We start from the raw sequence: 26,745 nt of genomic DNA on the forward strand, positions 1-26,745 counted from the left end.
AGAATGTTGTTTTCGACCGATGTAAAAGCCTTGTTTTTTGGTAGTGGTGAGGGTTGTTTTGAGACTCTAATATGAATTGTTGAACTCGTATGTGCGTGTAATTTGGTGGAGCCGTTATTAGAAGTTGTACTATAGGATAAGGAAAAAAAAAATACTTATTTAAATTTGTACAACTAAGTGTAGTTAATTAATTTTCGGGAATTGATTTTTTTTTCTTATATTTAAGATTGAATGGAGTATATATTTATTTGTTATAATTTCAAATTATAATTTGTAAGATGTATGAAATTTGGATTTCAAAACCACGAATCATACCTGAATATATGGAATGGCTAGTGAAATTTCTAGATTTTTCTGATAAAATGTCATCATATCGTGTAAAATATATAACGAATCACACAAGGGACACACTTGGCCTGATCAAGAAGCAGTTTGCACGAAAGCATCATAGAACTATAAGACATGTAATTAACCTGAGCAAAAGAATCACTCAGTGAAAACTACAAGAGTGGGGTGTTCTACATATGTCATAAAAACCTGCTATAACTTCTGTAGGAACAGGCACTTATCTTACTGAAAATAAAAGAATGTTATAATAAGCATAAAAGAAGTTTGGAAAATAGTGTCTATAACTGTATTCATGCAGGCCAAGGCTGAAAGTTTGAACTGATGAGCCGAAGTTGTTATGCATTTATGTGTTTGAATCTTATACTGGATTGTAACAAAAAGAAAGTCCATAGTTGCAGTCCTGTACTTTCAGATAATTTACCCGAAAAGAATAGCGCTATTGAACAAGAAAAATTGATGTCGGGAATATATTTTATTTTATACATTTTTATAAAAGAATAAACTCATTAAAGCAAAGATAACATACAAGTAAATTGGATGATAAGGGATCTTCCAAACAGAGAAAGAGTTAAAAAATAAAGAACCAAAATCAACCAAAACGTTTCTGTCTTTATCTTTCATGCATAATCACAAACATATCACCTAACTTAACCAAAATCCATGTAAACTCAAAGTAAATAAATTTAGAAACGTATAATTATGTTCAGGCAAAACATACAAGCCGTCAATAAAATCAAAATCGAAAGAATAATAATAATAAAAAAAGTGGGCAGCGAGCAACTGAGAGAAAAAGAGAAAACCTACCAACGAAAGAGATGGGAGTTTCACGCGACTTTCAAAGTGTTTCCTTAGTCCCTACTCGAGAAAGTGCGCAACGCGAGAGTGGCAACGTGACAGGCACACAACGACGCAGTGGGTAAGGGAGTAAGGGTTCGAGGGTTTAGGCACGATGGGCAAGGGAGTAAGGTAGCAAAGTGAGAGCTTGAAGAGGGTCGTTTAGGCACCAAATTAAGATTTTTAAATTATAATAAAACACCCAACATTGATTTTTAAAAATTAATGTTAACTATTTGAGAAATTGAAGTTAATATTATACTAAGAACATCACTTTTAAAAAAATTCATGTTATTAATAACATCGATTTTTTCAGAAAATTAATGTTAAACATGATTTTCAGTAAACCGATATTAAGAATATTTTTTTTATTTATGAAAATGTTTCTAGAGTAATTTAATATTGATTTTTCTTGTAATATTCAATGTTAATTTGGTTATATTGAATATATATTTTGTAGTAGTGTATGAATAGTTCCGTGATATTCGTGTGGAAGCCTTTCGAACTAGATAGGGGAACTCTTCAAATAATTAAGTACACGATAGTATTCATAAATAATTATTAGACCAACTTTATTTTAGAATCTTCAAAATTAATACACACTTCTAAACATTTTCTGCGTTTTTTCACAAATTTAAACCACTCCAAGATTTTTACAAAATGTCTCCACATAATTTCAGATTCATATAATTTCAAACTATTTATAGCATTCCTACCATTTTCCTTAAACACCAAACTCAGCCCGAACTTGAATACTACTGCTCCTTATCGTCCCTTTGGATCCTTAATCTCAGAGAAAACATTCTCCCGGATCAACCTGTCAGATTCCTTACTCCCATAGCTTGAGGTGTTCAATCCAGTGCTGTTACTATAATCCGAAAGTTGTATACTACTATGGGTACTGCTAAACATGTCCTCACTATCTTCACAATCCCCACCACTCACCAACAAAGGCACCACTCCATTAACAGCACTATCCTGAAGCTGCAGAACAAACTCCAACATCCCAACAATGTCGTTCATGGAGGGTCTCTGAGTCCCATCCTCAAGCAAACAGCTCAACGCAACCTCACCAAATTTGCGCAAACACTCAGCTGCTATCTGGCCCTTCAGTGAGGGATCCACAATCTCACCAAGAAAGCCCTTCTCGTAGTGATGCTTTGCCCAATCCACCAGTGACATCTTTTGCTTCTCCGCCGTACGGATCAAGGGTTGCCTCCCACACAATACCTCCAAGAGCACCACCCCAAAGGAGTATACGTCAGACTTCTCCGTTAAACGCTGTCGTTTGTAATACTCCGGGTCTAAATATCCAATGCTACCTTTCACCAGAGTGCTCACATGGGTCATTGAAGAACCAGTGGGCCCAATTCTGGATAACCCGAAGTCTGAAACCTTGGCCACCCATTTTTCATCCAATAAGATGTTGGTGCTCTTCACGTCACGGTGAATGATCATGTGCTTCGCACCTGTATGCAGATAATGCAGTCCACGTGCAGCACCTAAGCAGATCTGCAGCCTTTGCTTCCACGACAAGGACGAGTTATCAGAGTCATAGAGATGATCACTAAGGGTTCCGCGATCCATGAAATCGTAAACCAGTATCATCTCGTCACTCTCGTAGCAGTAACCGATGAGGGAAACAAGATGAAGATGACGAAGCTGAGACAACATTTCGATCTCGTTCATGAACTCCTGTACACCTTGCTGAGAACCCGGTTTGAGTCTTTTGATTGCAACAGGTGTTGAACCGTCATCGATGTAGCCTTTGTACACGTTGCCAAAGCCTCCCACGCCCACCACGAAGAGTTCGTCGAAGTTATTGGTGGCGGCTCTGATTTCCGCGATTGAGAAGTGGCGGCAGAGGTTGGTTGGCAGCGATGATGAACCACCGCCGCGAGAGGTTCCGTAGTTTTGCTTGGAACCCTTGTGGACGGAAGCGTTCTTCTTGCGCTTGACGAGGAAGGAAGCGACAATAAAGGAGAGCAAAATGACACCGGAAACTGCACCTGCGACGGCGGCAAGGGTTCTTGTGGTGCCGCTGCTTTTCTTTTTTGAGTTTTCAAGGGAACCATTGTGGTCAGGGGCTTGTAGAGGAGGGTCTGGGTTGGGTCCAGCGAGATTACCTGTTGAGTCGTCCATTTTGAAGAGCTCAATTGCGTTTATGTTTGCGTCCTTGAACATGCTTTGAGGGTGAGGATGCAGTTTCAGTGAAAGATTTGATTTCTTCTGATTCCCTGTGATGGTAACTATGTAGTCTCTAACCACTGGGACACCCTTCTGGTTATCGGTCCAAAAGAGAACGTCTGCCCTATCGTTAACCAACTGATCCTCTATGTAGATGTAGAATTCTAGGTCGCCAGCATCCGTAACTTGTGGATCAAGCTGGCAAAAGTGTAACCTAAACAAGTAGGTGAAGCGAGAATCAACGGGAAGCTTCCATGTGAGGTTGAACCCCATGTTGACGGAAAAATTCGTTCCCATACCCCTTACGGTTCGGTACACTTCGTCTGGTGCCGTGTAGTTAGGAACCATAGCAGTAAAGCTGAGCTTAGTACTCTTCCCATAATCAACAGATAATGATGTAGGTTTAATAGTTAGGTATTTGTCGTCGGCATCCCAGGTCCTGAGCATACCTGTGTCCTCTGATGAAGGGATTGTTCGTCCTCCAGCATTCAACCGGTACATTGTCTCGAGAGCTGAGTTATTTTCAATAGTAGATGTTCCTCCTCCAACAATTTGCGGCTCTCCAGAGATGTCAACGTCAGGATTGGTGTAGTAGAGATAAGGGGGCATTGAAACAATCTCGATTCCATTGATGAAAGCGTACGAATATGGATGTTGAGCTGTTTTGCTTGGAATGAAGGTTATGTTGAGCTGCTTCTGACCATCTTCAAGGTTGATGCAATACTCTCTGAACAAGATGTCGGTCTGGCCAGGGCCGTCATCAGCATCAGCATTGAGGGAAGCATTGAAATCTCGAAGGAGGGTGTATGAGCCAGCTTTGACTGAGAAATAGGCATTGGGGCGATCAAAGTTATGGTATGAAGTTGAGTGGAAGAAGAGGCGAAGAAACTTTGGGCCTGCAGTGACGGGGAACGAGTAAGTGAATTGGGAGCGAGATAGACGAGCATAGGTGTAAGGACCCTCTTGGGTAGTTGGAGTAAGTGCAGGGGCAGCAACCGAGTTGACACGGCTTTCAGCTATGAGGAAATTGATGTCTACAGTCCAGTTGCGACCATCGCGACTGGAAAAGTTGGAGGAAGAGCCACAGTTGATGCTCAAGAGCTCATCTGGAGAATAAATAACCTCTGCTATTGAAAGGTTAGAGAGACACATCAAAAGGAGGATGAGGATGGATCCTAAAGCAATTCGTGTGTCAGTGGTGTCCATCGATAAGGCTAAAGGAAGCAGCACACATTAACGAATGAATATACTTATCAGGATTGGGCCGTTAGAAAGGATTTCAAGTCTACGCATGTCACTATACCGAGTCTACTCTTGCTTTTAATTTTTGTTTTCGTTTATTGTACTGGCTGCAACAAGTCAATGTCCTATGTGTGGAAATTGTAGCCATGGCCGAGATATGTTGCGTTATTTTTGGTTGAGTAATGATATTTAGACAATATTTGTGTTTTTAACATTTCATCAATATTTTTTATTTTTTTCTATTACATTATATAAAAAATTATAAGATTCATCATACTTGCATGTGGATATCATATTTATTTTTCCATTTTGTTTTCGTATGCTGCATTTTTAAACATAAAACAGTTAACATTAATATATTGGTATTGTATATAATTTTTAAAAATTTTTTTATTTGTTTTTACATTTACATTTCCATAAATATATCTTAAAATTGAAAAGGACATTTTTTTATTGCTCCATTTGGATATTCAAGAATCTTCTTCCTCTTTTTGGCCTTCGGGCCCTTCCAAAATAATAAAAGAAAATCTTCTTCCTCTTTATTTTATTATCAAAATGATTAAAAGACCGTATTCTGTCTATTAATGACAGATAATACAATGAAACACAAAAATTTTCTAGATATTCGGGTGAAATTAAAGAATGAACGTAAGATAGTTTTTTGAAAATAGATTATATTTTAAGTATAAAAACTTAATTATAGAAAATATTTTTAATTGGACTCTCGTCTATTCAGGCACGAATTTACTTTAGGCATTGGGGGACCTTGCCCCCTAACTATTTTGTACTTTAATTTTTTTAATGAATATTATATTTTAATATTAAAATAATCAGAATAAATAATTTTTATAAGAGTTTAACTATATAGATAAGAGATTTAAGTTTTAATTATCTGTTTTATATTTTTATAAATTATTTTAATTATTCTTTTTTAATATTTATTGTGAAGATAAATCCATTTTTAAACAAATATATTATTTTCATTTTTATAGTCTTATAGAGATAATTGTATTTTCCCTTTTCTTTGGACAAAATATTTAAGTATTATTTATTTTCTTAATTGTCTTTTTTTATAATTTATTGTTAATTTAAAAGTTATAAATGGTTGCATACATAATTAAATGAATTTATTATTTTTTTTTATTTATATTGATTTCTTTATAATAGATAAATGCCTGCCAGTTTATATTTATTCCTTAGCTGAGTCAACGAGTCAATGAACAGGTATTGTACTTAATTTATTTATCATGTAGACAAGGCATGTTTGGCTACTAACGACTAACAAGGCATTAGCTCACGATAATCTCTCTTTATATCGTACAATATACATATGGATTATCATAATTTAAAATTATGAAAGGTCATTTTTTTTTAAAATTATATAACTTGGTAGTCTTTAATTTTAATTATTTACATTCAGAAAAAAATATTAATTATTTATAACAAGATCTGGTGAATATTTATTCTTTTCATTATTCTCACATAATTATATATTTATTAATATTTCTTTCATTCATTTTAATTTTTTTTCTTATATTTATTTCATCTATTATTATTTTTTCTCCGTCCTTTCCTCTTTTGTTCTTCCCTGTCTCTTCTTTTCAAATTCATCTCATTTTTTACATTATGGTTAATCAACAGTACTCTTTGTATAATTATATAAGAATACGATTAATTAAAAATGATACACAAATATTTTATTATTTTAAAATTTTCACCAATATTTCTCATTCTCTATTTATATTTCTATCACCTCATAAATCTTAGTATTATACGATTATACCTATAGAACCTACTATTTACATTTTGTCAATTTTCTATCGGCTCTAGTGTGGCCAGAAGATGATAAAAGCTGAATAGTAGGTTCTATAAATGACAAAATGATGAAGTTGAAAGAAAAGCATATGACTAGACCTATGGTGGCATCCTTTTGCAGGCAAATAAATATTTCTTATAATTTTATTCAAGTCTTTTTGGCAAGTCGTCGCCTTTTTTCTATATAGTCAGATATTTATGTTTTCATTTTCCTATTTGTTAAATTTAAATTCTGCACATAAGGCCAATATATATTTTTTCTGTGGCTGAAATTTTCATACATAAGTTCTGCTTAAATAAACATTTTAACAAGTATTTATAGAAGAACAAAATAAATAAATAAAATATTTTTTCTCATAAATTAAAATGAAATTATATATACTTTAATTTTTATTAAAATTTTCTCATCTAATTTGTCTAAAAATTGAAGTACATAAATTATAAAAAAAATTAAGTAATTTTATACTTTATTTTCTTGTCTTCAAATTACTTGTGGAGAAGTTTATGAAAGAAGACCATAATGCATTGACCTGTCGTAGCAGCCATTCCAAAAAAAAAAAAGGAAAAAGAATCAAAAGCAAGTGTACGTACACTACTTGTAGACCATACTACATGTAGGTCTCGTGGCTCCTTGCGCAAACTTGAAGTCTTCTCCTAGCTAGCCAGCTAAGATAATACTACTACTTTGAATAATTAATAATTTGAAAATTCCTTGCGTAGACTTTGAAGTCTTCCCTTATATTTTATTATAATTAAAATGTATCCAAACACATTTTCTTAAAAATACTTGATAACGGTATTTCCATGTTATATTCCTATGAATAACATTTTTTGAAAATACTAATAACTATTAAAATAAGTGATAGTAGTATATATTCCTTAATAAAATAATAAATGATTCAAATCTTAATTAATTTTGGGTATGAAATAAATCATTACAAAGAAAATACTCACCCCACTCACAATTTTCGATAAAAATAAATTATTATTTTTCATTAAAAACTATTTTATATCAATATTATAATCAACAAAAAAATATTTTTAAAATATTAGAAGATTTTATGAAATAAACCTTCCCTAAAATATAGTATTGGCTAGGCCCATGCTACAATGGCACTACTAGTGATGGCCTTTAGGATGTCGCTAGTTTCTTGCAACTAGATCATGACTTTTTTTTAGTGTAATAAGAAAAGAAATGTTAAAATATTGAATCTGTTCACGAGTTATCATTTGAAAGAAAAGCAAGTGACTAAGCGCATATTTAAATTAAAGTTTGTAAGCTTTAAGTTTGAGTTAATGATAGCAATGTTGATAGCAATTCAATAAAAAATGGTGTTGATAACAATTCAGTAGAGAACCCAAACTATAGCACAGAAGTTAATATCAACAACAGCAGGCACTAAGTGGTTGCAGACCCTCCACTTTAGTTAGTTACATCATTCCACTAGTTAGTTAAACGAGATCATTCTCTTATAACCATTTTCAATTCTGTTAGAACAATTAGTATAAGTATATCAAGTAGTGGAATGAATAAAGTATCAAAACAATTATCTCCATTAGTTTCCTTCTTAGTTCCTTAGCAGTAGTATGTAGTGTAGCGTTTCTTATCAATTGGTCCGACCTGCCCCCTTCTCTGTCGCTCTTCCATGGCAGATGTCGAACCTTTCGCCAGCCTGGACCGCCTCGAGGCCGCCATGGCCAACCTCGCCGCAACCCAAGCTTCCATGGATTCCGCTCTCCATGGATCTCAACTTCGTCTTGACGCGTTCCACGCCTCCATGCTCTTCAAACTCGATCTCTTTAGCCGAAAACTGGATACCATGATTTTCTGCCAACGATCCCTGTCACCTTCTGTTGTAAAAAATAATTTATGGAAAACCGAAAAAATTACTGGTTGAGTCGCAGACAATGTCACTTTCTTTAAAACGTTTCGTGGCATTGCACAAAAATTGTGCAAGCAGACTATCAACCATGAAGTCCCCAGGATAAAACAACCCAGATCGCTGTATAAGATTCCCACTACACTGAGAGAACCTTTCTAGAATTACACCCTCTTGTACGACTTGAAAAGTCACTCTAAAGCCACATGAAAATAAGACTTGAAAAGTCACTCTAATAACCAACCGAAAATAGGACTTGAAAAGTCATTCTAATAGCCAACCGAAAATATGACTTGAAAAGTCACTCTAATAGCCAACCGAAAATTTAGAGCGACAGAAAGAAAGAGGAAGAAGTTTGCTAAAAATGCATCGGCTGAGATTTGGGAGGGAGAAAGAAAAGTTGAGGAAATGCTTCTCAACTGGGACAAGAAAAAATGAAGAAAGGGGCTCTCTATATATAGGGAGTGAAACATTATTCAAGTGTTTACTTTAAGCGATGTGGGACTGGAAGTTTTTTTTTTCTTCTCTTTTTCAAACTTTCACCCATTGTCTCCTTTGTTCTAACACCTTCTTCGGTGCAGCCACCGCCACCACCGTCGTCGCCGCCAGCTCTTCCATCAAACGCTTATTCTTACCACCCCAGCCAGTACCCTCCTCTGTCTTGGCCTCACGTGCCTCCTCCTCCGTTCACACCACACTCCCAATTTTATCCTTAGGAATGGGGCAACCCAAACTGCCCAATACCACCCGCGATACCACACTCCCATGTTCCTCCTCCCTTTCCTATGCCGCCTGTGATTCCATGCCTCGCACCCAAGCAACAAAGCCCCACACCCATCCCGACTCCACTTCCCATGGCTAGACAAGGAGATGGTCCTGCCATCGGAATCGATTCTGGCACCACCTACTTCCCCATCAGATTGTGGCAGCACCACCGTCTCGACATCAACTGTCACCTCTAGTCCAACTAGCTGCTACCTCTGCTGCTCCGCACCAACCACCGTCGTTACCGCAAGATCCTCCACGACAACGACATCATCCTGCTCGGGGACGTCGCCGTCACGCACCAGATTCATCCGCGTTGGGTTTGGGTTCTCTCCACTATGACTCAGCTTTGTTCTGTTCCTCACCGGTGTCGACGCCCACCACCACCTCTGAAGCCACCGCCTCAAGGAGATTACACCGTTGTTGCAGTAAAAAATGTGGAGGATCATTCTGACAAGAGCAAGCTCGATGCTCAACCAGAGTTCTTCATCCGTCTTGTGCTCGACAAAGTCAACAAGACTCTTTCCATTATTGACCGCGGCATTGGAATGACCAAAGCAGATTTGGTGAATAACTGGGGGTACCATTGCGCGTTCTGGGACCAAGGAGTTCATGGAGGCATTGCAAGCTGGTACTGATGTAACCCTGATAGGGGCAGTGGCATTATCTGTTAGGGTCCATACTAGCCCACAAACAAAGCCACTTCTCTTATGTACCTTTTGTTTCCTAAACTCACCCCTGTTTTCGCTTGTTTTTATTGTCCAACCTTGAAGACAAGGTTGTTTTTCGAGCGGTGGGTAATGATAGCAATGCTGATAGCAATTCAACAGAGAATGGTGTTGATAGCAATTCAGCAAAGAACCCAAACCACAACACAAAAGTTAATATCAACAAGAGCAAACACTAAGTGGTTGCAAACCCTCCACTTTAGTTATTTACAACATTCCACTAGTTAGTTAAACAAGATCATTCTGTTATAACCATTTTCAATTCTGTTATAACAATTAGTATAAGTATATCAAGTAGTGGAATGAATAAAGCATCAGAACAATTATCTCTATTAGTTTCTTTCTTAGTTCCTTAGCAATAGTATGTAGTGTAGCGTTTCGTATCAGTTAAGCTTAAGGTTGTAAACTGAATTCGTAAAACAGCAAAAATAACCCAAGTCTTCCGATCCTTTTATAAAATTGAGTTTCAAGATAAAAATTTCATTACAAACATAGTTTTGGACATAACCAAACATGTTATTAATTTTATTATCCAAAATTATATTTAGCATCTAAAAATACCTTTTCAACTTATAACCAAATATGCTCTAAAAGAATGGGCACATTCCTTTCAGGCAAATAAATGTTTTATAATTTTATCCAAGTCTTCTTTGCACGTCTTCGCCTTTGTTTTTCTGGACACTGAGGCATTATTAATGTTCCTTTTCATTTTCCTATTTGTAAAATAATTTAAATTATGCACACAAGGGCACGAGGCCAACATATATTTTTATTGAGTTTAACGGTGATAGACCGATAATATTAAATAATTTTATATGATTATTTAATCACAAATTATTATTAATATAACTTAAAATAAATTTATAAAATTAAAATAAACTTATTATGCAAAGGACGATTTCAACCTGAGTTTCAATCATGTGATATGGTAAAGGGAAAAGTTTGTTGGACATAGGGGGCACAGAGAGAAGAAATATATATATAGAAAATTATTATATATTGAGAGGTAACATACATGATTCATGCAAATAAATGTTGGCTTCCTGTATAGGTTTCGTATCTTTCTTTATGCAGCTGTGTGCTTGTATAATTTAAGATTCAATTTCTATTTCCTGAGTTTCAATCATGTGATATGGCTAACAGAAAATCTTAACAAATATATTCTTTGGTTGATTTATGGTGTTTGAGCTCTCTATTAATTTCTTCTTCTCCCCCTGTCACCTCACTTGACCTTGTCAATTTTCTATCAGCTCTAGTGTGGCCAGAAGATGATCAAAGCTGAATAGTAGGTTCTATAAATGACAAAGTGATGAACTTGAAAGAAAAGCATATGACTAGACCTATGGTGGCATCCTTTTGCAGGCAAATAAATATTTCTTATAATTTTATTCAAGTCTTTTTGGCAAGTCGTCGCCTTTTTTTTTATAGTCAGATATTTATGTTTTCATTTTCCTATTTGTTAAATTTAAATTCTGCACATAAGGCCAATATATATTTTTTCTGTGGCTGAAATTTTCATACATAAGTTCTGTTTAAATAAACATTTTAATAAGTATTTATAGAAGAACAAAATAAATAAATAAAATATTTTTTCTCATAAATTAAAATGAAATTATATATACTTTAATTTTTATTAAAATTTTCTCATCTAATTTATCTAAAAATTGAAGTACATAAATTATAAAAAAAATTAAGTAATTTTATACTTTATTTTCTTGTCTTCAAATTACTTTGTGGAGAAGTTTATGAAAGAAGACCATAATGCATTGACCTGTCGTAGCAGCCATTCCAAAAATAAAAAAGGAAAAAGAATCAAAAGCAAGTGTACACTACTTGTAGACCATACTACATGTAGGTCTCGTGGCTCCTTGCCCAAACTTGAAGTCTTCTCCTAGCTAGCTAGCTAAGATAATACTACTACTTTGAATAATTAATATTTTGAAAATTCATTGCGTAGACTTTGAAGTCTTCCCTTATATTTTATTATAATTAAAATGTCTCCAAACATATTTTCTTAAAATTACTCGATAACCGTATTTCCATGTTATATTCTTATGAATAGAATTTTTTGAAAATAACTAATACTTTAATTGATTTTTGGGTATGAAATAAATTATTTTCTAATTACTATTTTTTGTTGACGACTATTTAATATCAATATTATAATAATAATAAAACTATTTTAAAAATATTATAAGATTTTATGAAATAAACATTCCCTAAAATATAGTATTGGCGAGGCCCATGCTACCATGGCACTACTGGTGATTGCCTTTAGGATGTCGCTAGTTTCTTGCAACTAGATCATGACTTTTTTTTAGTGTAATAAGAAAAGAAATGTTCAAATATTGAATATGTCCACGAGTTATCATTTGAAAGAAAAGCATGTGACTAAGCGCATATTTAAATTAAAGTTTGTAAGCTTTAAGTTTGAGTTAAACTTAAGGTTGTAAACTGAATTCGCAAAACAGCAAAAATAACCCAAGTCTTCCGATCCTTTTATAAAATTGAGTTTCAAGATAAAAGTTTCATAACAAACATACTTTTGGACATAACCAAACATGTTATTGAAATGAGTTTATTATCCAAAATTATATTTAGCATCTAAAAATACCTTTTCAACTTATAATCAAATATGCTCTAAATGAATGGGCACATTCCTTTCCGGGCAAATAAATGTTTTATAATTTTATCCAAGTCTTCTTGGCAAGCTTCGCCTTTGTTTTTCTGGACACTGAGGCCTTTATGTTCCTTTTCATTTTCTTATTTGTGAAATAATTTAAATTATGCACATAAGGGCACGAGGCCAACATGTATTTTTATTGAGTTAACAGTGATAGATCGATAATATTAAATAATTTTACATCATCATTCAATAATAAATTATTATTAATATAATTTTTTACAGTAAATTTATAAAAGACAATAAACTTATTATCCAAAGCACGATGAGATTGGGGAACTTTAACCTGAGTTTCAATCATGTGATATGGTAAAGGGAAAGTTTGTTGGACATAGGGGCACAGAGAGAAGAAATATATATATATATATATATATATATATATAGAAAATGATTATATATTGAGAGGTAACTTAACATAAATGATTCATGCAAATAAATGTTGGCTTGTGTGCTTGTATAATTTAAGATTCAATTTCTAGTTCCTGAGTTTCAATCATGTGATATGGTAAAGATATAGCCAGGTTTTGGTAGTGATATCCTTAAGGTCGTCACTTTAGTACTAATGCTAAATATTTGTTTGTGCAGTAGTAGAAGTTATGAGGTTAAATTGGGGTTGAGAAGGAAGGTTTAAGGGTTGAAAACTGAAGGAAGGGAGAGGTTGCAAGTTTAAATTTTTTCACTAACATTTTAATAAAACTAACAACTAAAATTAACTGATAAAAAAATAATTATCATACATTTCATCTTCTAAAATTATATTATCGAACATTAGATTGGAATTTTGAACTGTCTCCAAGAAAACTCTTCAATTGTTTTCACAAATAAAAATGTTAAATAAAAATATTGGTCTTGTGTGCAGAATTTATATTTAACAACAGGAACACAAAGTGTCTGAATATAAAAAAAGAGGTATAAGACTTGCAAATGAGACCTTGATAAAATTAGGGTAAAATATTATTATGCTCCATATGTTGTGTTTATCTATTCTAGTCCTTTATATTTTAAGTTTCATTTATATATATATATATATATATATATATATATATATATATATATATATATATATATATATATATATATATATATATATTAGTTGCATAAAATAGTAATAATACAAATTTTTAAATATGAAAAAATGACTAAAATATACCTTAAGTCCTTTATGTTTTTTTTAAATTTAATTTGGTTTTTAGTTTAAAAAATCAATTTAGTTTTTCATCTTATTTTTTTTTACTAAATTAATACATGAAACTTGTTTTATTAGATTTATTTACAAAAATTATGAAATCTAAATGATATTCTTTTTAAAAAGGACCATAAATACGATAAAAAATTAGGTAAAAATAATCTTTAAAAGCAATGAAAAATAATTATAGTAATATTTTTTTAAATTTTTTTCTTCTGTTTTAATACACTCCAAAATGGAGTGAATTCCTACAATTTTCCTTTCAAGTTCGTGAAATAATACGGTCCTTTCATAATTTTGATAATAAAAAAAAGAGGAAGAAGATTTTCTTTTATTATTTTGGAAGGGCCCGAAGGCCAACAGGAGGAAGGAGATTCTTGTTTATCCGAATGGCACAATAAAAAAAATTATCTTTTTCAATTTTAAGATATATTTTTGGAAATGTAGATGTACAAAGGAATAAAAAAATATACACAATACCAATATACCACATTCAATTAATGTTAATTGTTTTATGTTTAAATAATGCATCATATAAAACAAAATGGAAAAATAAATATGGATATCCACGTACATAGAGAGAAAAACAAATTATAAAAAATTATAAGTATGATGAATCTTATAATTTTTTTTTTATATAATGTAATAGAAAAAAAGATATTGATGAAATGTTAAAAACACAAATATTGTCTAAATATCATTACTCAACCAAAAATAACTCAAGATAGTTTTGCCATGGCTAAAATTTCCACAGATAGGTCATTGACTTGTCCCAGCCTGTTGAATAAAAAAAATTAAAAGATTTAATTAAGTTTTTAGCCTTCAATTTATGGGATTTTAAATATTCCTTATACCTTTGCTCGTCTCTCTTACTCCCAATTCACTTACTCATTCCCCCTCTCACCCCAGGCACCGCAAAGTTTCTTCGCCTCTTCTTCTACCCAACTTCATACTACCATAACTTTGATCGCTCCAAAGCCTACTTCTCAGTCAAAGTTGGCCCATAAACATACACCCTCCTTCAAGATTTCAATGCATCAGCATAACATTTATATGTACCCCCATTAGAGCAAAAATAGCCATGACCGTGACAAATATAATATATAATAATTGGTACAGCATCTTTATACGCGATGCTTAGTGTGTCATTGATCAAAGTCTAATGTACTGTAACATGGAATCCCAATAAGCTTGGCCATAGAGGACAATAACATGACCCTTGAAGAAGATTAATGAACAAACCTGTTTATTATTACTCTATTAATCAATTGAAAACTGTAGGAAGCTACACAGAAGTGACCTATGCCCACCACCCACCTTCCTTAAAGAATACACCAAAGCTGTCTTAGTTGACCATTTTTTTTTTTTTGTGAATTAAAAAAGAGACAAATTTAAAACACTAAAAAAATAAATACAACCAAAATTGACCATTTGATATATGCCAAATGAATGTATGTAGGGATATGAAAGCAATCTTGTGGAGGAAACAGGGAGATGGCACCTGGTAGTTAAAAAAAAAAAAAGACATGAACCGCACTGGTAGTAAAGGAAATCTTGATAATGAAGTATATTCATACTTCATAGTTGATTTCTATCGTTTGAGCTCACTGTTTTGCAACTGTGTGCTGCTTCGCTTACAGCTTATCCATGGACACAACTGGCACCCATATTGCTTCAGGGGCAATCCTCTTCCTTCTGTTGCTGTGCCTCTCTTATCTTTCCATAGCAGATGTTATTTATAGTCCCGTTGAACTCTTCAGCATCAACTGTGGCTCTAACAGTAGCTTGTCCACGCGCGATGGTCGCAATTGGACTGCAGACATCAAATTCCTCTCAGAAAACAAGGACTCAGTTGCTGCTCCTGCACTCACACCATCTACCCTAGAGGGTCCTTACACCGATGCTCGTTTCTCTCACTCCCAATTCACTTACTCTTTCTCTGTCTCCACAGGCCCAAAGTTTCTTCGCCTCTTCTTCTACTCAACTTCCTACCAAAACTTCCATCGCTCCAAAGCCTATTTCTCAGTCAAAGCAGGCCAATACACCCTCTTTCAAGACTTCAATGCTTCCCTCAATGCTGATGCTGATGATGACCCTGCCCAGACCGACATTTTGTTCAGAGAGTATTGCATCAACCTCAAAGATGGCGATCGGCTCAACATAACCTTCATTCCAAGCAAAACATCTCAGCATCCAGATTCGTACGCTTTCATCAATGGAATAGAGATTGTTTCAATGCCCCCTTTTCTCTACTACACCAATCCTGACGACGTCGACATCAGTGGATTGCCTCTACTCGTTGGCCTCAATACGAACCCGTTCCCCATTGAAAACAACTTCACTCTGGAGACAAAGTATCGGTTAAGAGTTGGAGGCGCAGAAATCCCTGCCTCACAGGACACGGGTATGCTCAGGAGCTGGGATGTGGATAACAAATATGTAACGAGTCAAAGTGTACTATCTCTATATATTGCCACTGGAATTAAGCTGAGATTCACAAACAAGATTCCTAACTACACTGCACCAGACACAGTGTACCGATCCGTAAGGAATATGGGAAGTAATGGTACCTTCAACATGGGTTTCAACCTCACATGGCAACTTCCCGTTGATTCAGGCTTCACCTACTTGCTAAGGTTACACTTTTGCCAGCTTGACCCGAATATTAGCCGTCCTGGTGACCAGAGCTTCTTCATCTACGTTCAGGATCAGTTGGTTGAAGACTGGGCAGACATTCTCGGTTGGAGCCATAAACAGAAGGGTGTCCCAGTGGTTAAACAGTATGTAGTTTTCATCCCAGGGAATCAGCAGGAAACGCTTAATCTTTCACTGAAAATGCATCCTAACCCTAATAGCTTGGCCAAGGACGCTCAAATAAACGCAATTGAACTCTTCAAAATCAGCAACTTTAACAGTAGTCTTGCTGGGCCAAATCCAGACCCAAACCGTCTTCCAGTAACCCCCATTGTTCCCCTTCAAAGACCAAACAATAAAAGCAGCGGCACCACAAGAAACCTTGCCACCGCCGTGGCAGGTGCAGTTTCTGCTGCCGTTTTGCTCTCCTTTATTGTCGCTTTCTTCCTCATCCAATGCAAAAAGAAGATGGGTTCCAAGAAAAAAGACGAAACTCCTCTGGGCGGTGGCTTATCATCACTACCAACCAGCCTCTGCCGCCACTTCACGATCGTGGAAATCAGAGGCGCCACCAACTACTTCGACGAACACTTCATAGTTGGCATGGGAGGCTTCGGCAACGTGTACAAAGGCTACATCGACGACGGTTCAACCCGAGTCGCAATCAAAAGGCTCAGACCGGATTCTCGGCAAGGTGCGCAGGAGTTCATGAACGAGATCGAAATGTTGTCCCAACTTCGCCACCTCCATCTTGTCTCCCTCGTTGGTTACTGTTACGAGAGCAACGAAATGATACTGGTGTATGATTTCATGGATCGCGGAACCCTCTGTGAGCATCTATACGACACTGATAACCCTTCCCTTTCATGGAAACAAAGGCTCCAGATATGCATAGGTGCTGCACGAGGACTGCACTATCTGCATACAGGTGCAAAGCACATGATCATTCACCGTGACGTGAAGAGCACCAACATCTTATTGGATGAGAAATGGGTTGCCAAGGTTTCAGACTTCGGGTTATCCCGAATTGGGCCCATTAGTTCTTCAATGACCCATGTGAGCACTCAGGTGAAAGGTAGCGTTGGATATATAGATCCGGAGTATTACAAACGACAGCGTTTGACTGAGAAGTCTGATGTGTATTCCTTTGGGGTGGTGCTCTTGGAGGTATTGTCTGGGAGGCAACCTTTGCTCCGTTGGGAGGAGAAGCAACGTATTTCACTTGTTAATTGGGCAAAGCATTGCTATGAGAAGGGAACTTTAAGTGATATTGTGGATGCAAAACTGAAGGGCCAGATAGCGCCTCAGTGTTTGCAAAGATATGGTGAGGTTGCGCTGAGTTGTTTGCTTGAGGATGGAACTCAGAGGCCTTCCATGAACGACGTCGTTCGGATGCTGGAGTTTGTTCTGCATCTTCAGGAGGGTGCTGTTAATGAAGTGACGGAGAGTGAAGATACCAAGGACGTGTTTAGCAGTAGCCATAGTAGTCTACATTTTTCGGATTATAGTAAGAGCACTGCATTGAGTATGGCTACAAACGTTGGAGATTGTAGCTATGGAAGTAAGGACTCTGAGGAGAGAGGTTGATCCTGGGCCATGTTTTCTCTGAGATTAAGGATCCAAAGGGACGATGAAATTAGAGCAGTCTGCAAGTGCAGATCCTGTTTGATCTTTTAGGTTAAAAGTGTTTGGATTGTTTGTTGTATGTAAGTCTTTTTTTGTCAGCTTGTATGTAATTTGATATTTGATAAGTGTGATGACTTAAAATCTAGAAGTGCTATAATTTTGAAAAGGAGAAATATTTAGAAATTTGTATTGATTAGGAAGATTGTAAAAAGACAAAAATTAGAGTTCTCTAATACCTTTAAATATTATCAACTTATCTATATATTTGGCATTTGAAATCAAACAAGTTTGAGTTCTCTCTTAAGAATTGTCCTTTACTGGAACAAATTATCATAAAGAATTGTATAATGCTTGAAAGAAGAGTTGATCGAGAGATGAAAGTCATTACTAAACTATTTTTCAATTTTCTTTTCTTACAAAACATAATTGTTTAAAAATATATTTTTGCGCCAAAAGTTTACTGGATTTAAGAGCTTTATAGGATTAGAGAAAGACTATGACATGCCATAAAATGAGGAAGAGAGTGTGACTTACGAGATCATAACGAGAAGAAGAGTGGCTATGATAAAACGGAGGAGCACAGGAGAAAGTTTTGAATTTGTAGTCAAAATATTCCCGCACCAGTTTTAAGTCATGTTCTCACTTTATTTTTGGTTAAATTAGTTTGTTGGCCATTTAATTTATTTTTTAGATTTAATTTAATTATCTGATTTTTTTAATTCAATTTGTTTTTTTAATTTTTAAAATTAATTCAATTTGATTTTATCATTTAAATTGGTTCAACAACGTTAAAAAAATTCACTTTATAACATCTTAAAATTACTTAGTAATAATTTTAAATTACTTTAAAATGTACACGTAAATGATAGGACTAAATTTATATGATATGATCACTCAAATTAATTTAGACTATAAGATCAAATAAAAAAATTAAATTAAAGAATTAAATTAAATCTAAAAAATAAACTAAAAAAAATAATTTAGACGATAAGATGAAACTAAGTTTTTTTTTTTCGTATTAACCCAAGAGAACACAGACAAAATATATTTAACAAATAGATAAGCATGTATTATAATAATAAAATATATCTAACTTCAAAGTTTTTAAATATATTTACATGTAACAAATATATATTATATGACACACCATTATACAAATACACGTAATATTATATATATATATATATATATATATATATATATATATATATATATATATATATATATAATATTATACATAGATAACAATCAGAAATTTATATAAATATATTTGTTTATATGAAAACCATATACATGTATATCCTAGCATTCCAACGAAATCATGAAAATCCAGCAATGAGAAACAACAACTTGATTCTATGCACTGTACCATCATCATAGAAATTATTTACATTTTTTCAAAATTATTCCAATCGTAAAATACAATTGGCAGAAATTATTATTGGCAAAAAGAAAAAAATGTTACAAGCATAAAAAAAATTATACAATAGAGGAGAAGAGAATTGAATTAGAAAAAGACTCAATTTCTAGGATTTACATTCAATACAAAAATATATCAATTTCACTATAATTTCTTATTGGGACATCAATTTGTTCATCAAACACAATCAATTTGGATTAAAAACATAAGAATAGAATTAAATTTCATAAAAATAACCCAAAATAACCCAAAAATTGATTATCTAGGAATCCTATACATGTTCATTCTACTAATTCTCAAGCGTGAGTAATTCATCCCATACCTTGATGTAGTCGCTCAAACATTCTCCGTTGGTAATGATTGCATTTTTGGTTAGAAAAAAGAACAAAAAATATAAAAAATATTTTGTAAAACTGCTCTAGGAGTTAAAAGTTCTTTTATACAATGAGAAATTTGATGGCCTAATTCTCATTCCTATTTTTTCTAGTTTATTTTATTAAATATAAAAACACTCTTCTAATTAATTAATTAATTGTTTTATTTTATTTTTACCAATGAAAACAGGGTGATATACCGCAGATGGTGATGGAGGCGATTGGCCCGTTCTGACGGGTGGTGAAGGCAATGAAGGAGTTTGAAAGAGACAAAATTAGAGAAAATAAACATAATCCAGTGTATGACATGTATGGTATTATTGTTTATATCAGATAAATTATTATTTTATTTTTAAATAATGCAACATAAACAAAAGTCACAACAATTTTTTTTTCTAACAACAAAAGCTTAGACTACATATTAAAGAAACGAGGAAAACTAAAATCTATACGAAGTCTTCCCACAAAAGACCCATGGCTGAGGCAAAGATCACACAAATGATATACGGACACTCTAATATATAAATATATAGGTTTTTCCTATTTGACATTTTTAAAATCTATTTATTTATTTTTCTATCTCTTTCTTTTTCTTAATTAACGGCTATTAACATTGTTGTCCACAAATCATTATTAATTTTGCCGTGGCTGAAATTGTCACGCATAGTCCATCAAACAAACAAAAATCAAAGGCAAGCGTAGACTTGAAATCTCCTGCTTTCTTAGAAAAAAATAGAAAAAAACACGAATCATCCTGCAATATTAGTAAAGGAAATCTTGATAATTCATACTTCATAGTTGATTTCCATCGTTTGAACTCACTGTTTTGCAACTGTGTGCTGCTTCGCTTACAGCTTATATCCATGGACACAACTGGCACCCATATTGCTTCAGGGGCCATCTTCTTCCTTCTGTTGCTGTGCCTCTCTAATCTTTCCATAGCAGATGTTATTTATAGTCCCGTTGAACTCTTCAGCATCAACTGTGGCTCTAACAGTAGCTTGTCCACTCGCGATGGTCGCAATTGGACTGCAGACATCAAATTCCTCTCAGAAAACAAGGACTCAGTTGCTGCTCCTGCACTCACACCATCTATCCTAGAGGGTCCTTACACCGATGCTCGTTTCTCTCACTCCCAATTCACTTACTCCTTCCCTGTTTCCACAGGCCCAAAGTTTCTTCGCCTCTTCTTCTACTCAACTTCCTACCAAAACTTCCATCGCTCCAAAGCCTATTTCTCAGTCAAAGCAGGCCCATACACCCTCCTTCAATACTTCAATGCTTCCCTCAATGCTGATGCTGATGATGACCCGGACAACTTCTTATTCAGAGAGTATTGCATCAACCTCCGAGATGGTGAGAGGCTCAACATAAGCTTCATTCCAAGCACCGAAGATTCGTACGCTTTCATCAATGGAATAGAGATTGTTTCAATGCCCCCTTTTCTCTATTACACCAATCCTGATGACGACTTGCCTCAACTCGTTGGCCTCAATATGAACCCGTTCCCCATTGAAAACAACTATGCTATGGAGACAAAGTATCGGTTAAGAGTTGGAGACCAAGAAATCCCGGCCTCACAGGACACGGGTATGCTCAGGAGCTGGGATGTGGATAACAAATATGTAACAACTCAAAATGTACTATCTCTAGATATTGACTCTGGAATTAAGCTGAGATTCACAAAGACTCCTAACTACACGGCACCAGACACAGTGTACCGATCCCTAAGGAATATGGGAAGTAATGGCACCGTCAACATGGGGTTCAACCTCACATGGCAACTTCCCGTTGATTCAGGCTTCACCTACTTGCTAAGATTACACTTTTGCCAGCTTGACCCGAATATTAGCCATCCTGGTGACCAGAGCTTCTTCATCTACGTTCAGGATCAGTTGGTTGAAAAGTGGGCAGGCATTCTCGGTTGGAGCGATAAACAGAAGGGTGTCCCAGTGGTTAAACAGTATGTAGTTTTAATCCCAGGGAATGAGCAGGAAACGCTTAATCTTTCACTGAAAATGCATCCTAACCCTCAAAGCTTGGCCAAGGACGCTCAAATAAACGCAATTGAACTCTTCAAGATCAACGACCCAACAGGTAGAAGTAGAATTGACTCATGTGAAAACTCAAGATCAAGTTGCGGATATTTTCACCAAGCCTCTCAAATTTGAAGATTTTCGAAGATTGCGAGCAAGACTTGGTGTGCAGAAGAATTTTCCAATTAAGGGAGGATGTTAGATATTAATTAGAAAAATAATAATAACAAGTTTTATGAGCCTTAAATTGTGAAAGATGAAAGTTGTAAGGTTGTGAGTTACAAAGTCTTGAATAAGCAATTATGTGAGCATTTAGTATTCTTGAATAAGCAAATTATGTGAGTGGTCACTCTATTTTAGTATAAATAGGGGATCATATTCTTGTATTTGGAGTGCCAAATGAAATAAAATCTTCTTCTTCTTCCAACACCTTTTGCTCTCCTTTATTGCCATCCTCATCAAACGCAGGAAGAATGTCGCCGTCAATGAAAGTTCAAATAAAAAAGAGGGAACTTCTCGGGACAATGGCTCACTATCTGTACCAACGGGCCTCTGCCGCCACTTCTCAATCAAAGAAATGAGAACTGCCACCAACAACTTTGATGAAGTCTTCGTGGTTGGCGTGGGAGGCTTCGGCAATGTGTACAAAGGCCACATCGACAATGGTTCAACTACAGTCGCAATCAAAAGGCTCAAACAGGGTTCTCGGCAAGGTATTCGCGAGTTCAAGAACGAGATCGAAATGTTGTCTCAACTTCGTCATCCCAATATTGTTTCCCTCATCGGTTACTGTTACGAGAGCAATGAGATGATCCTGGTTTACGAATTCATGGATTGTGGAAACCTCCGTGATCATCTCTACGACACTGATAACCCGTCTCTGTCGTGGAAGCATAGGCTGCAGACATGCATAGGTGTTGCGCGAGGATTGGATTATCTGCATACAGGTGTGAAGCAGGTGATAATTCACCGTGACGTCAAGAGTGCAAATATCTTATTGGATGAGAAATGGGAGGCCAAGGTTTCAGATTTCGGGTTAGCCAGAATTGGGGGGCCGATGGGTATTTCGATGATGACCACCAGCGTGAACACTGAGGTGAAAGGTAGCATTGGATATTTGGATCCAGAGTATTACAAGCGTAACATTTTGACGGAGAAATCTGACGTGTACTCATTTGGGGTGATGCTGTTGGAGGTGTTATCTGGGAGGCACCCTTTGCTCCATTGGGAGGAGAAGCAACGAATGTCACTTGCTAATTGGGCAAAACATTGCTATGAGAAGGGAACTCTGAGTGAGATTGTGGATTCAGAACTCAAGGGTCAGATAAAACCTCAATGTTTGCACAAATTTAGTGAGGTGGCACTGAGCTGTTTGCTTGAGGATGGGACTCAACGACCTTCCATGAAAGACATCGTTGGGATGCTGGACTTGGTTCTTCAGATTCAGGATAGTGCTGTTAATTATGAAGATAGCAGTAGCCATAGTACTGTACCTCTTTCAGATTGTAGTGAGAACACTGGATTGAGCACGACAAGTGATGGAGATGGTAGCTATGGCAGGATGGAATCTTTTGTGTTGATACCGGATGATGTTTTCTCTGAGACTAAGAATCCAAAGCGACGGTGAGGTTGAAGCAGTAGTATTCAAGTTAGCATGAGTATCAATCGTTGCAGGATGGAATCTTTTGTGTTGGAGTTTGTTTTCTCTTTCAGTATTATTTTTTTAACCCTCTAGTTAAATAGTAAAAAAGATTTTAATTAATTCGAAATTTATCTGGAAAATAAGTAATCTTGACCAAGAATTCTTTATAATTATTTAATTCTATACAATATCATATTCAATGTTTTTTTTTATGTTTAAATAATAGGTCGAGCGCATACACAAATCACTCAACATACTTTTATCCGCTGAAATTTCCACACATAACTCCAGTTTAAGTAATTTTTTCCATAAGTATTAGTAGAAAATAGAAAAAATGTAAAACAAATTAAATTTCTCTTTAAATTTATCTCATAAGTAACTTAAAATTAATTTATACACTACAATTTTTTAATAGAAACTCTCTTATCTATTTTCATAAAATTGATTTGCATAAATTCATTTTGTCTTTTATGAAAATTAAATTATGTTATACTTTATTTTCTTCTATTTGTTGAAAATTATCAATGAAGACAATACTTTCTGGACGTGTGGCAACATGTCTGAAACGCACGGTTTCATTTTCATATATATATATATATAAAATCATAACCACCCCTTTTAGTTTTATAACCACCCAAAATCCCCCTTAGTTTTAGGTAAAATTACATTTTTGGTCCTCCAGTTTATCTTTAATTTCGGATTTGGTTCCCCAATAATTTCATTCAAAAATCAAGTCCTCCTATTTTGTAAAATCGTGTAATGTTGGTCTTTCAGACCACAATTGGACGTTGACCGTTAAGCAGTGATGTTGATTATCATGTGTCACGTTCTTATTGGATGATAATTGTCACGTGTCGTGTTCTGATTGGTCAATGAAAACAACAATGCATTTCATCTTTCATGGAGTTGACATTCAATCAAAACATGACACATGACAATTATCATCCAATAAGAACGTGACACGTGACAGTCAACATCATTGCTTAACGGTCAACATCCAATTGAGGCGTTTGGGACCAACATTGCAGGATTTTATAAAACAGGGGACCAAATTTGTAAATTAAATTACTGGGGGACCAAATGCGAAATTAAAGCTAAAGTGAGAAACCAAAAGTACAATTTTGCCTTAGTTTTATAACTACCCGAAACCCCCCTTTAGTTTTATAACCAACCGAACCCTCCTATTTCCAAATTTCCTCTTTTTTTTCAATAACTCACCCCTATCTCTCAAATCCTATCTCTTCTTCTCAAATGTTCATCTCTTAACCTTTCACTCATCTTCTTCCATTGTTCCAAAATTTATCAAATTTATTGCATTCTTGTGTCATTTCCAAGCACAGGAATGTGATTGGAGAAAAAGGAAACACCACTCATTCCCTTCAAATTTCTATTTGATCTCTTTAAGGTAAAAATTTATAACCCATTGTGTTAGATGAATATTTTATAGCATTGTTTAGTATGAGTTGTGTGAAGAGGGTTAGAAATTAAGTATTAGGGATTGTTGTGGTTTTTTCAAAACCCTAGGTTTGCTAAATTTGAGGATTTTATCTGATCTCTTGTTCTCTTATTTTAAATGCTTAGATCTTATGAAAAATATAGTGGTTGATCCTCCCAACAACATTGGAAGGCATTGATTGCGTTCTTTTGTGTGAGTAGCTAATCTACTTAGCGACATTTTTAAAGTTATTTTAGGAGAAGCAAGTAAACTTCAATATATATATATATATATATATATTCTTTGTGATCTTTGAAATTTATTTTGAGATTTTGATAATATATAAGGATGAATGTTGGATTATTTGTTTATTTTATTTATAGTGAGTTCATGATTGATTGTCGTTTGCTACAACGAAGAGATAATGTAGTCTATGGGTTAATGTCTCATAATGTAATTATATTTTCCGTTTGCTACAATGAAGAGATAATGTAGCCTATGAGTCAATTTTTCATAGTATAATTATAATTTCCGTTTGCTACAACGAAGAGATAATGTAGTCTATGAGTCAATTTCTCATAGTATATCTATATTTTCCGTTTCCTACAACAAAGAGATAATGTAACCTATGAGTCAATTTCTCATAGTATATTTATATTTGTCATTTGCTACAATGAAGAGATAATGTAGTCTATGAGTCAATTAATCATAGTATATTTATATTTTCTGTTTGCTGAAACGAAGAGATAATGTGGTCTATGTGCACATAGTGAAATGAAAGTTTGATTATAAAGTTATTATTCTTGAATACCAGTTTATGAGTAGTTATGAAATTATATTTTTGTTTAGTATACTGATTTCTTAAAGCGAGTTTTACTTTATTTATTTATTTATTTAATGTCATTTTAAGTTTCTTTGGATGTAAAGACTTGTGCTATGTTGTGCTCTCCTTCTTGTTCGCTTTGTATTTTATGTTCTCACTAAGTCTTTGTGACTTATCCCCTTATTTTATTTTCTCAGATATACAATAGTGGAGTAACTGACTTCCTGGAATTTGCTGACTTACCCAGACATTTGATTATTTTTTGGTAGACCTCCATTGCTTCTGATGGATATTTTGTTTGTAACTCCAATATAATGCAGCTATAGGAATAATGGTAGTAATAGATTTAGAGAGAATTTTTTTTATTTGAAAATTTAAATGATTCTCCCTTGTAGTTATGCCGATAATGTACTTATGACGTGTTTAGATATCTTAGTGATTAATATTTATAATCAACAGTGTTAAGGGTCTATATTAGGACTTGAGATCTTGATATATATAGAATTGTGACGTGTTGACCCCGTCGTTTCATGCGCAGACTTAAGTCTTCAAATTGTTGGAATCACCATAAAAAATAGATACGAACCATTCTTCACTACTAACAGAAAATCTTGACAAATATATTCTTTGGTTGATTTATGGTGTTTGAGCTCTCTATTAATTTCTTCTTCTCCCCCTGTCACCTCACTTGACCTTGTCAATCTTCTATCGGCTCTAGTGTGGCCAGAAGATGATAAAAGCTTAATAGTAGGTTCTATAAATGACAAAATGATGAACTTGAAAGAAAAGCATATGACTAGACCTATGGTGGCATCCTTTTGCAGGCAAATAAATATTTCTTATAATTTTATTCAAGTCTTTTTGGCAAGTTGTCGCCTTTTTTTTTTTATAGTCAGATATTTATGTTTTCATTTTCCTATTTGTTAAATTAAAATTCTGCACATAAGGCCAATATATATTTTTTCTGTGGCTGAAATTTTCATACATAATTTCTGTTTAAATAAACATTTTAATAAGTATTTATAGATGAACAAAATAAATAAATAAAATATTTTTCTCATAAATATATTTTTATTGAGTTTAACAG

At 34.5% G+C, this 26,745-nt stretch overlaps 3 protein-coding genes across 3 annotated transcripts; 2 read left to right on the forward strand and 1 right to left on the reverse strand.

Annotated features, from left to right (window-relative positions):
* Positions 1–1,729: 1,729 nt before the first annotated feature.
* LOC100305394 (receptor-like kinase) lies at positions 1,730–4,822 on the reverse strand. The gene has a single exon (NM_001377318.1). The coding sequence runs from the start codon at positions 4,573–4,575 to the stop codon at positions 1,948–1,950; it is 2,628 nt and encodes an 875-aa protein (NP_001364247.1). The 5' UTR covers positions 4,576–4,822; the 3' UTR covers positions 1,730–1,947.
* Positions 4,823–14,838: 10,016 nt separating this feature from the next.
* On the forward strand, positions 14,839–18,309 carry LOC106797139 (receptor-like protein kinase FERONIA). The gene has a single exon (XM_014770885.3). It carries the CDS (start codon positions 15,316–15,318, stop codon positions 17,887–17,889), a length of 2,574 nt encoding a protein of 857 aa, XP_014626371.3. The 5' UTR covers positions 14,839–15,315; the 3' UTR covers positions 17,890–18,309.
* A 2,079-nt stretch (positions 18,310–20,388) lies between these two features.
* On the forward strand, positions 20,389–23,540 carry LOC100779523 (receptor-like protein kinase FERONIA). The gene is made up of 2 exons (XM_041011858.1): positions 20,389–21,819; positions 22,166–23,540. Exons 1-2 carry the CDS (start codon positions 20,586–20,588, stop codon positions 23,383–23,385), a joined length of 2,454 nt encoding a protein of 817 aa, XP_040867792.1. The 5' UTR covers positions 20,389–20,585; the 3' UTR covers positions 23,386–23,540.
* The last annotated feature ends 3,205 nt before the right edge of the window (positions 23,541–26,745 follow it).

Source organism: Glycine max, chromosome 18 (genome assembly GCF_000004515.6).
Source record: "Glycine max cultivar Williams 82 chromosome 18, Glycine_max_v4.0, whole genome shotgun sequence".
Lineage (NCBI taxonomy): Eukaryota > Viridiplantae > Streptophyta > Magnoliopsida > Fabales > Fabaceae > Glycine > Glycine max.

Coding starts and splice junctions, on each gene's coding strand:
- LOC100305394 (NM_001377318.1), bottom strand. CDS start 4,575: ATGGACACCACTGACACACGAATTGCTTTAGGATCCATCCTCATCCTC.
- LOC106797139 (XM_014770885.3), top strand. CDS start 15,316: ATGGACACAACTGGCACCCATATTGCTTCAGGGGCAATCCTCTTCCTT.
- LOC100779523 (XM_041011858.1), top strand. CDS start 20,586: ATGGACACAACTGGCACCCATATTGCTTCAGGGGCCATCTTCTTCCTT. Junction 21,820..22,165: donor CAAGATCAACGACCCAACAG/GTAGAAGTAGAA, acceptor CCAAATGAAATA/AAATCTTCTTCTTCTTCCAA.